Source organism: Balaenoptera physalus (assembly GCF_965194825.1).
Source record: "Balaenoptera physalus genome assembly, chromosome: 1".
Lineage (NCBI taxonomy): Eukaryota > Metazoa > Chordata > Mammalia > Artiodactyla > Balaenopteridae > Balaenoptera > Balaenoptera physalus.
The window spans coordinates 163,505,924-163,518,131 of record NC_138882.1 but is presented as its reverse complement, the minus strand read 5'-3'; the positions used below and the strand labels follow the sequence as shown (position 1 = coordinate 163,518,131).

The following is a 12,208-nucleotide window of genomic DNA, read 5'->3' as shown; positions in this document are numbered from 1 at the left end:
GAGAAGAGAACTAAATATAGAGAGCCGTAATAAGAATCAGAGAGAAAGTAATGCAGAAGTCAGGCAAAGAAGACCTAACATAAATATTTTTGGAGACTCCCAAAGAAAAAGACAAAATAGTGGAACAGAATTAATATATTTAAAACTATAATACAAGACCATTTCTTAGAAATAAAAGACTTGAATATAATATTGAAAGAACCCACTGTGTATCTGGAAAAATTGACTCAGAATGGTCAACTCTAACATATCCCAGTAAACTTTTAGACTCTGTAGACAAGAAAAAAAATCCATGAGTCCATAGTGATATTTTTAAAAAGTGGGTGTGGGATAGAAGGAGGGAAAGCCTTCTTTGCTGAAGAATGACAACTAATAATTGTAGAACGAACAGGATATTCACACATTCTCAAAGAAATACCCTTCAGATTACTTATTAAGTACAGTGAAAGAACATATGATGGATACAACCTAAGATAAGTGATCAAACATAGAATTATCAACAGTGGGGCACATTAATTTCATGTGCTTCCTGGTATCTTATACTAAGAAGGACACATTATCACTTACATAGAATTTTTGCCCAAAATATTTAACTTGGATCCAATCATAAGAAAACATGAGATAAATCTAAATTGAAGGATTTTCTGCAAAATAACCAACCTGGACTCTTAAAACAGTGTCAGGAAAAAATGGCAGGGGAACTCTTCTAGATTAAAGGAGACTAAAGAGATGTAAAATTGAAATGTAATGTATATTAGAATATAGTGTTAATATTAAACGTCTTAGACATATTAGTTGTAATGTGGTTCTAGGAAAGTCTTCTTTCTTATGATTCCTGACTTATTAAGGGGTGAAATGTCACGATATGTGCAATTTTCAGTGCCCATCAAAATGTTTAAAAGGTGACATATATGTATATATCAGAGAGAGAATAAGGCAAAAATGTTAACAGTTGGTGAATTTAAGGAGCGATATATGGATTTCATTGTACTATTCTTTCAACCTTTCTGTAAATTTGAAATTTTCTTTAAAAGCTGGCGGAAGAAAAATAGTTATACCTTCTCCTAAAGGAAAAGAACTTAAACAGAAAAATGTACCAGGCTTGGGAAATTTAAGGCATTTTTCTTTGAGAAATAGCTTCTTCTGTTCACTGCCAGAGACCAGGCTTTCAACTGAATTCATAGAGACCCCAACCCCACCCAGGCCTGATGCCACCGACTCTTTTCTCCCAGCCATTTCCCTTCTCATACACTGAAGACCTGAAGACATGTTGGTCTTTTTTTTTTTTTTTTTTGCCTTCCTTTGTTCATTCTGAATGGTCCAGTTTCCTTTTCTTCTTCTTCTTCTCTCTGCTCGAGCACTTTCCCTGACACTGTCGGTAATGACTCTGCGGGAGATAAGACAGGAGCGCCAGCGTGGGGGCTTCTCTTTCTACTCTCAGGGTTGGCCACAGCCAGTTCACAACAGGCCCCTTCTTTCCAGGATGAGAGATTGGAAAAGAAACAGAGACTAACCTCCCATGCCACTTTTATGTTGACTCGCTCCAGGATTCCCCCTTCCCCTTCCTGAGCAGTAGTCTCAGACAACATCTCCCTTCTGGAAAGTCCTTCATCTTCGTGGTCTGGTATCCTCGGAATGATCCGAGGGTATTCAGGGCAGTTATGTACCCCGACAGAGCTCCCCTTTGTTTCACTCTCCCCTCCCCGCAGGCGGAAGGACTCCTTCCCTGCCTGTTGCTCTAGTTGGCCGCAGGCCCACAGCCCGGTCTGAGAGTCTCCCCTCTCCCTTTCAGATGACCCAGCAGATGGCTGGGATGAACTTCTGTGGCGCCAACGGCATGCTGAGCTACGGACAGTCCATGAACGGCGGGAACGGACAGGCAGCAAATCAGACTCTCAGCCCTCAGATGTGGAAATAAAAACAACGCACCTGGATGGCTACCACTCTCCTCAGCGCCTCTCTCCCCGTGTTTCCTCTTTCCCCAACTGCTCCCCCACCCCCATCCCCTTTCCTACCTCTCTCTGTTTGGTTTAGAAACTGCTCAATCCATCACTTGGGACTTGGCATTCTGCCCAGCCCAGCCACGTCCCAAACACGCGGACCTCTCTGTTGCTTTCTGTCGTGCCTGTCCCCCAGCTCTCCTGACTCCCTCCCCAGCCTCAGCCCTGGTCCTCTCCTGGCACCAGCACCCTAGTAACTGTTGGCAGAAGGCACTTAGACTGCAGGATCAATGTGCACACCTTTGAGCACCTTTCCCACCAGGTGAAACCTCCTATTAGACTCAGAAAGGTCTGATAAGCTATTTCCATATGTTTAAATTTGGGGTGAAAACAGAGGCATCATGCTCCCCTGATTTATGGGAATGAAGAAAGTAATGAAATCAAACTAAATATTCCTTGGGTCTTAGAGCAGTTTGGCCCTAGCCCTGGCATGAGGCAAACGCCCTCCTACGAGGACGAACAAAAATAAGACTCTACTTTGCCCTGAATTGCTTTCTGGATCTGAGGCTTCAAGACTTGCTGCTTCGGCCAGCCTTTATTAGTACCAAAGACTCTACGAAGGTTCCCCACAAAAACACACACCCGTTTCCCTGCCTCCATCCTGCCTTCAGTAGGATCTGACTTTGTGGCTGGAGGACCAGCCCCTCCCGTGGGAATGCAGAGCTTAACATGTGTACTGCTTGTGTGTGTGTGTGTGTGTGTGTGTGTGTGTGTGTGTGTGTGTGTGTGTGTATTCCGCCTCCCACTCCCTCCCCATCTGCTCTGGGTATTTTTGTTTTTGTTTTTTTAGTTTTAGGTTTGCAACAGAGAGGAGTTAATTTATCAACAGCCTAAAACTGTTGCCAGTTTTTCTTTAGTTAAAAAAAGGTACAATCTCATTGGTAGCTCCCTTCCTCCTTTCCCCTCTCCGCCCTGCCAGTCGCTGTCTCCTGCCGGTGTGTCCAGGCTGCTCTGTCTCCCCACCTGTCCAGGTGTATGAGGCAGAGTGCCTGGGCAGCTTTCCTCTCAGTCATCGTTCACCCCACTTGAAAATTAAAACAAGGAAACTTTGCTTAAAAGATTTCATCTTTGGGAACCACAACTCCTGGTTGCCTTTCTCCTGTGTATGTGTAAATTCCTTAATAAATATTGCAGGGAAGGACCGCTCGCTTGCTCTCACTGTGTCACTCCTGGAGGAGGGTGAGTTCCACGCAGATTTTCTGCTTTCCAGGGGCAGTTCCCTCACTTTCCGTATTTTTAAAAACTATTACATTTAGGATGGATAAACAACAAGGTCCTACTGCACAGGGAGCTATATCCAATCTCCTGGGATAAACCATAATGGAAAAGAATATAAAAAAAGAATGTATATATGTATATAACTGAGTCACTTTGCTATACAGCAGAGATTAGCACAACATTGTAAATCAACTGTGTTTCCATTAAAAAACAAAAAACTTTGTACAGAACATACCCAGGGGCCAGGCCCAGGCCCAGGCAGTCAGAAAGGGGGCCTTTCTCCAGAGGTGTCTAGAGTTGTGAGGGAGAGAACTCTGGATATCTGTACCTGCTGGAGTCCCAGAGCATCAGAACTAGAAGCACTCCCCCCCAACCCCCCGCCAATAAAAAGCTGAGCCCACACCCGCCCTTCCTTTGAGTACACATTTTGAATACTTCCAGTTGTAAGTGAGAGGACAGCACAGTGGCTAAGAAGGTCAGCTCCGGATCAGGCTGCCAGTATTTATATCCCTTCTTACTCTGTGACCTGGGCAAGCTACTCAGCCCCTGGGTCTTAGTGTAAAATGGGACTCATGGTAATACTTAAAGTAAAATGAAGCAATTCCTGTGGTGCATTTAGCACACAGGGCACTTTGCACTCAAATGTTAGCAAATATTACGTGCCAGGCCTATGTTAGGTATTAATTCATTCAACAAATATTTAATAAATGCTTACAATGTGCCAGGCACTGTCTTAGGCTCTGGAATGAAGCAATGAATCAAAACTCCCTGATCTCATGGGGTATTGTGGTAGGAGAGATGGACAATAAACAAGTAGATAAATTATTTAATTTCAGGCAGTAATAATACAAGGTAAGACAAGTTTAGGGGAGAGGGTGGGTATGGGACCATTTGGATGGAACAGTCAGAAGGAGGTTACATTGGAACTGAGACCTGAATTAGGAGCCAGTCGTGTGGAGATCTGGAAAAAAATGAGAGCAAAGGTAGGCATCTGTGTTGGAGATAGTTCGGTGGAGGTATTGGTTTGGGAGTCATCAGGGTGTGGATGGTATGTAAAGCCATGAGACCAGAGGAAGTCACCTAAGGAGAGAGCATAAGGAGAAGAGGACTGAGCCTTGGGGCCCATCAGCTTTTAGAATTTGGGAAGAAGAGATAAGAAAAAAATGAATCTGGCGTAGTCCCTGCTCTCAAGAAGCTTACAGAATCATGGGGCAACAGACTTAGAATCTCTTTTACATGTTTTATGGGAGCTAGAATGGTCAGGGAAGCCTTCCTAAGGTCAGAGGCGTTTGAGCTGAGTCCTGGGGGCCAGGGAGGAGTTAACCAGTGGGTGAGGTGGGGGTGAGGAGAAGAGTCGTCCAGACAGTACCATGTGAAGGAAGGGACAGAAACCTGCAAGAGCACAGAACATTCCAGGAAGCACAAGCAGTTCTCTTTCTAAGGTCTGATGTGAGTCAAGGTGTGGTGAGAGGTGAGACTCAAGTGGGTTTGGGTCAGATCACGGGGGGCTTCCTTCGCCCTAGGAAGGAGTTTAGCCTGAAGCGTTGTAAGCAGTGGAGTGACACGGTCAGATCTGAGTTTCAGGCGGCTCACTCTTGCATTGCCGACAACAGTGTGTTTGAGAGAACAAGACCAGGGGACCAGAGAAGGGCAAGAGCTGAATGAGGGCCATGGTAGTGGAGGTGGGGAGACTGGAGCCGCTCGGAGGAGCATTTCATGAACAGCTTATGAGGCACATGGGGTGCTAACAGGTGTAGCACAAAAACGCTAAAGTAAGTTTGGGAAAGACTGTATCACTTCTTGTACCAATACATCTAGAATATAATATCCAAAAAAAAAAAAAGGGAATTCCCTGGCAGCCCAGTGGTTAGGACTCGGTGCTGTCACTGCACCTGGTTGTCCTGGTTCTATCCGTGGTCGGGGAACTAAGATCCTGCAAGCTGTGCAGCGTGGCAAAAACAACAACAACAACAACAACAACAAAAAAAACCACCAAAATAAAACAAAATGAAAACAAATAGTAATGGCTCCGAAAAGTCCTGTGGTAAAACTATTTAAAACAATTAATAGACTATATTTTTTAGAGCAGTTTTAGGTTCACAACGAAATTGAGCAGAAAGTACAGAGAGTTTCCATATACACCTGTCCCCCACCTAGCCTCCTCCACTTTTGACATCCTGCACCAGAGCTGTACATTTGTTACAATCAATGAACCTACACCAACAGATCATTATCATAATCTACATTATGGTGCATTTTGGTGTTGTATATTCTATGGGTTTTGACAAAAGTACAATGACATGTATTCACCATTATAGTATAATACAGAATAGTTTCACTGTCTTGAAAACCCTCTGTGCTCTGCGTATCCATCCCTTGCTCCCACATAACTCCTGGAAACTAATGATTTTTTTTTTTTAATGTCTCCATAGTTTTGCCTTTTCCAGAATGTCATAGAGCTGGAATCATACAGTTTGTAGCCTTTTCAGATTGACTTCTTTTACTTAGTAATATGCATTTTTGTCTTTTCATGGCTTGTTAGCTCATTTCTTTTTAGTGCTGAATAGTATTTCAGAGCCTGAATGTGCCACAGTTTATTTTATCTATTCACTTACTGAAGGACATCTTGGTTGCTTCCAAGTTTTGGCAATTATAAATAAAGTTGCTATAAACATCTGTGTGCAGGTTTTTGTGTAGACATAAATTTCCAATCCATTTGAGTTATTACCAAGGAGCATGATCATATGATAAGAGTATATTTAGTTTTGTAAGAAATTGCCAAGTGTCTTCCAAAGTGACTGAACCATTTTGCATTCCTACCAGTGATGAATGAGAGTTCCTATTGCTCCACATCCTTGCTAGCATTTGGTGTTGTCAGTGTTTTTGGATCTAGGCCATTCTAATAGGTGTGTAGTGGTACCCCACTGCTGTTTTAATTTGCAATCACCTAATACGTAGTGTTGAATATCTTTTCAAATGTTTGTTTGCCATCTGTATACTTTGATTAGATTAAATTTAAGAACTGTTTATCAAAAGATTCCATTAACAGAGTAGAAAGGCTTACCACAGAGTAAGCAAAAATATTTGAAACACATGATAAAGGACTTGTATTCAGAATATATGAAGAACTGCAAAATGAGAAAAAGACAGGCAAGCTAATGGAAAAACAGACAATGTAGACCTGACTAGGCACTTCAAGAGGCTACCAAAATGGCTAACAAACATATGAAGAGATGCCCAATCTCATTAGTAATTGGGGAAATACAAATAAAAACCACAATGAGACATCACTAAACACCTACCAGAATGGCTAAAATGAAAAAAGATAATCCAAGTGTTGGCAAATATGTGGAGCAATGGGAACACACAACTGGTAGGAGTGTAAATTGATACAACTACTTTGGAAAATGGTTTAGTATTATCTACTAATGTTGCTACCTAGATATACCTATAATTCAGTAATTCTACTCCTAGGTATACACCAACTAGAAATGCATGTACATGAGCATTAAAGACAAGCGTAAGAATGTTCATCATTATGCATGATATCGCCAAACCAGAGACAATCCAGATGTCCATCAGCAGAAAAATGGGTAAAGAAATTGTAGTATATTTATGTAATAGAATACTAAACAGCAATGGAAATTGCCAAACCAGAGTTATATACAACCACGTAGAGAAATCGCACAAACTTAATGTTGAAAACATTTTTCACTGTGTCATTTGAAAGTATGTTGCAGACATAGTGATACTTCACCATTAAATATTTGAGCATGCACCTTCTAAGAGTGATATATTCTTCTATATAACCACCATAACATTTTCATGCCATATTTGAGCATGCATTTTCTGAGTGATATATTCTTCTGTATAACCACAATACCATTTTCATACCAATGAAGATTAACAATAATTCAATACCACCTAAAATTCTGTCCATTTTAATTTTTGCCAGTTATCCCAAGAATGTCTTCTGTTCCATTTTTCTTTTTTAACCAAGATCCAATTTAGGTTTATGCATTGCATTTGGTTATAATGTCTATTCAATTTCTTTTCATTTGGAACAATGCCTCTACCTTTTCCCCCCATGACATTGACTTTTTGAAGCCAATTCGTAGAAAGTTCTACATTTTTCATCTACCTGGAAACTAGAAAGTAGGTCTAGATTCACATTAAATATTTTGGCAAGAATATCTCATAGTTTATCTGGAGTACATCATATCACATCAAGGAGCAAATAATACCTGGAGGAATGGACTTATATAGTCATTGGCAAAAATATGAGGAATCCATATGAAAATATTGAGTGTTCGATCAAGAAGACCAAGATGTAATTTAGGGTCAGGTGGTATGTATTGGCATGCATGCACCTACCGCAGATCTTAGATTTAATGTCCTGGATGCAGCATCTGGGCATATTTAAAATAGATAAAGCTAAACATTATATTGGCCAATCCTAAAAGCTGGGAAGACAGAAATTCCTTTGTATAATGTAGAGAAAAGATTCCAAAACTCAAGGAATTCTGGAATGAATTGCCAAATATGTCATCCCTTTTCCCAACCTGTCCCTGGCAGAACCCTGAAGGCATTCCCTTTACCCAATGGCTTGAGACATACTTTCTTATAGAAGTACTAGAGTCCTTAAAACATGAGTTAGCAGGTGTTCTCTAGAGGCCAAGAATGCTAAAGTGTGCTCCCTATCTTCAGTGGAGTTGGGACGTTTCCAATAGTAGCCTTTAACAGTGGCCCACCTGCAATTTATGGTAATCAGAATGGATACCAAGATCTCTGGAGGTGATTAATTGAGGATAGGGACCCAGAGAAGTAGCAGCTCACTAAAGCCCTGCTTGATCTGTATAGCCAACATTTCTCCAGGTTTGGAGACAGGTGTCATCAAGATAAAAATGTAGCCCTGTATTCTCTTGCTAGACCTGAGCTAGTTCAAAGACCTAGAGCCTATGGAAAAATGGAGAGGCCAGGTATCCTTGAGGAGGGAGCTTATAAACGCCCCGTAAGTGTATAATGTGTATCTTACTTCCGGCTTTCCCCAAAGGGACCCATTACCATTTTACCTGGGTCAATACACTAGGGAAACTACACAAACACTTTGGCAACAGTTGGACACTAGCTGTTAGCTATCATTATGTCCTGAGTACCCATAATGTTGGCCACTTGTCAGAGTGGAAGCATATAGAGATCAGGTAATGATGGAGCTTTGACCTAAGTCAGTCTCACCATAGGCCCAATGGAACCTTAAACCCCTCCTGTAGTAGTTTCCCCATTTCTGAGTGTCTAGTTGGAAAAGATGCCCTTAGCAACTGAAAGAATTCTCACATTGGCTTGCTGACCAGTGAAGTAAGGACTGTTGAGAAAAGAGTGGAGAAGAGGAAGCTCCTGGAGCTCTTCCCTATCAAAATAATAAATCAGTAGCAGTATTACATCTCTGGGAGAATTTAAGAGACCACATGTCCATTTAACTTCAGTCTAGCTGGTGCAAAAGATGGATGGGTTTGGGAGAATGACAGTAAATTACCATTAACTTCTTCAGGTTAATACCTCCAAACTGGGTGATACTCATTACAGGTGCTTTTCCGAAGTTATTTCCTTATTGAATCTAATCAAGATAGTGTTTGACACATGATATATGTCTATTAACATTATAATTTTGGAGAGGGAATTTATCCTGATAACCAAAAATATCAGAAGGAATTTTTTGCTTTCGCTTGGTAGAACAGCAGTATGAGTTTACCACCCCATCTGAGGAATATGCCGCCTCTTAGATCTATGCAATAGTTCAATCTGTAGAGGCTTTGGCTCTCTCACCACAGTAGATTGTATTTTCCAAGATGGCTCCCACCAACATATACCCCATCCCACACTGGCATTCTTCCATTGAAAGGTGGGGTCTATTTTCTCTCCCTTTGAACACGAATAGTCCTTTATAACTGCCTCAACCAATAGAATGCAGCAGATATGACACTGTGTGACTTCTCAGGCTAGGTTATAAAAGGGCAATACATATGGCTTCTTCCGGGCTCTCTCTCTCTGTCTCGGGACTCTTGCCCTTCATACCAAGGCAACAGATTTTGAGAAAGCCCAGGCCACATAGAGAAGTCATATGTGGGTTTCTGGCCAACAGCCCTGGCCAGGCCTACGTGGCAGTAAATAACCTTCAGATGATTCCAGCTCTTTGCCTTTGAGTCTTTCAGCTAGGCTTCCAACATAATGGCACAAAGACAAGCTGTCTGCACTGTGCCCTGTCTGTATTTCTGACTTATGGGAACTGTGAGAGATAATAAATGATTATTATTGTTTTAAGCAGGAAGTAATAGGCAATCTTCATGTAATCTAATCTACAAGGAGTCCTGCCACATCATTGAATTGTTTGAGGCATGTTTGGCTGATTCTTTTATTTTTTTATTTTTTTTATTTTTTGGCCACACCATGACCAGTGATCAAACTCGTGGCCCCTGCATTGCGAGCGTGGAGTCTTAACCACTGGACCACCAGGGAAGTCCCCGGGCTGACCCTTTTAAAGGAAAGAACAAGTTGCTGAACTTGCTACCCTCTGTATTAAAAAAGAAGTACTGCACTTGATGAGTCCCTTTGGATTTGTAAAGCAAATATACCATAGTTGGGTGTGTTGACACAACGGATTTTGGAGGTGACCTGAAAAGCTGCCTACTTCAAGTGGAGTCCAGAGTGACAAATGTTTCTCTTGTTCAGGCTACAGGCACTTCTTCCCTCAGCCCACATGATTCAGTAGATAAGTAGCAGATCAGGATACTGTTTGGACACTCTTATAAGCCCCAATTAAAGAATCACCAAGAAGGCAATTATGGTTTTCGAAGCTATGCCCTCTTTGGCAAGTAACTATTTCCCCACCTGGCCTTGGTGGGGATTGAATCCCAGATCATGAGACCCTAGGTGCCATGGGACCAGAGCTGCACATAATGAACTGGGTAGTGGTCTGCCTGGGCCATATCTTTGGAGAACCTTCCATGTCAGTATCTTTAGATCTTTTTCTCTTCGGCCGATTGGAGTCACTGGAGAAGTGTTTTCAAATTTGCTACCCAGTGAGTATAGACCTGTGTGGAAGCATTCTGGGAAGAAGATTGGGAGTCTCAAGTTCAGTGTGCAAATTTTCATGTATCCTTGCCCCATTCCCTCCTCCATTTCCAGCATAGTACCCTGCCCTCAACTGTGCCTGGTGTTCTTCAGTTCAGAGACCCCTCTGTTTTATCTTCTCCTTAAACTACTCCTCCAGTCTCCCACAGAGAGATAAAGAAGGCTTCCCTGGTGGCGCAGTGGTTGAGAATCTGCCTGCCAATGCAGGGGACACAGGTTCGATCCCTGGTCTGGGAAGATCCCACATGCTGCAGAGCAACTGGGCCCGTGAGCCACAACTACTGAGCCTGCCTGTCTGGAGCCTGTGCTCCGCAACAAGAGAGGCCGCGATAGTGAAGAGGCCCGCGCACCGTGATGAAAAGTGGCCCCCGCTTGCCGCAACTAGAGAAAGCCCTCGCACAGAAACGAAGACCCAACACAGCCAAAAATAAATCAATAAAATTTATAAAAAAAAGAATGTCCATGTTAAAAATAAAGCTTAAATGCCTCCCTTCCTGGGATGCCAATAAAAAAAAAAAAAAAAAAAGGACAGTCACCTGACTGTGGAGTACTGTAGAGATGCTGGAAATCTAACTGCTTCTAACAGATTTGCAACCAATATCCTATGTTTAACATTGCTTTCACTGCCCATTTCCAGAAATACCCCAGGCAACCAATTTGTTTGCTTTTGGGGATTCTGTAATGTAAATCAGGTTGCTTCTTGGCTTTCCCCACTGCTCACTTAGGATTCAACCTTTTAAGAACTCATAAAGCTATCATCACTCATCCATTTCTTGTCTTCTGGATTTATGCTTTTGGTTTTAAATCCTTTTTTTCTGCAGTTATGATGGGATTTTGTGAGGGAGTGGAGCTTAATACATGTGTTCCATCTGCTCCCTTTAACTAGAACTTAAGACCACAAGACAAGGGCTAAGAAGGCAGAAAGCCCAGAGGATGGGACCCTTCTTTTGGAAAGGGGTGCAGTTTTCCCAGGGAAGAGAGTTATGGACTGAGAGCCTCAAGGAAAAGAGCACCTGTGGGACGAGGGTTGTGACTACAGTCCGTGTGAAGTCTCAAGTGACAAGTACTTTCTTTCTAAGAGAGTTCAAGTTCATTACGATTGTAATTCTGAATTTCCCTGACTCTGCCATAAAAGTTTTCATAAGACTTCAGTCTGGTTTATGAATATTGCGGGGGTTTAAGGAAAGCAAGAAGAAGATGGCTTTAATCTTTCCCATTGTCTCCCAGGATGGAGAAGGGGCATTAGCTTTGAGTGCCCACTCCCTAGTGAAACCAATGGACCCCGGAAGATTGTTCCAGAGAGGACAAGAGAAGAAAGAATAACCATCTGTTAATTCTCATGTGTTAGTGAAGGTTGTTCCTTTGAAGAGAAAGGACTCCAGCAAAATTCTGGATTTTTTAAGTGGAGTGGCAAGATGATTTATAAACTGAATGAATTCACTGGAAGCAGAAGCTCAGAACCAGGGGTGACTGTGACTCTGAAAGACAATTTTATTTTATTTTTTTATTTTTTTAATTGTAGTATAGTTGATTTAAACTGTTGTGTTCATTTCTGCTGCACAGAAAAGTGACCCAGTTATACAAATATATACATTCCTTTTTATATTCTTTTCCATTATGGTTTATCCCAGGACATTGAATATAGTTCCCTGTGCTATACAGTAAGACCTTTTGTTCCTCCATTCTATACGTTATAGTTTGCATCTACTAATCCCAAACTCCCAGTCCATCCCTCCCCCACCGCCCTCCCCCTTGGCAACCACAAGTCTGTTCTCTATGTGAAAGACAATTTTAATTGTTACATATTTATCTTTTTAACTGTTTAATTGAAGTATATACTACATATAGGAAAGTATACAAAT

General features: G+C 41.8%; 1 protein-coding gene and 1 long non-coding RNA gene across 2 annotated transcripts in view; one reads left to right on the top strand and one right to left on the bottom strand.

The window, feature by feature from the left end:
• The window catches only part of SMAP2 (small ArfGAP2), a 48,480-nt gene extending 45,338 nt beyond the window's left edge, over positions 1 to 3,142 (top strand). Inside the window, exon 10 of the mRNA XM_082444737.1 lies at positions 1,793 to 3,142. Within this exon, the coding sequence (XP_082300863.1) occupies positions 1,793 to 1,918 (126 nt within the window). The 3' untranslated portion in view covers positions 1,919 to 3,142. The remainder of the gene's footprint in view (positions 1 to 1,792) is intronic.
• LOC309654331 lies at positions 2,238 to 10,959 on the bottom strand. Its single transcript, XR_014260157.1, has 2 exons — positions 10,883 to 10,959; positions 2,238 to 10,514 (listed from the first exon to the last, which is right to left on the bottom strand). It is a non-coding gene; the product is annotated as an uncharacterized lncRNA (long non-coding RNA).
• Positions 10,960 to 12,208: the final 1,249 nt, after the last annotated feature.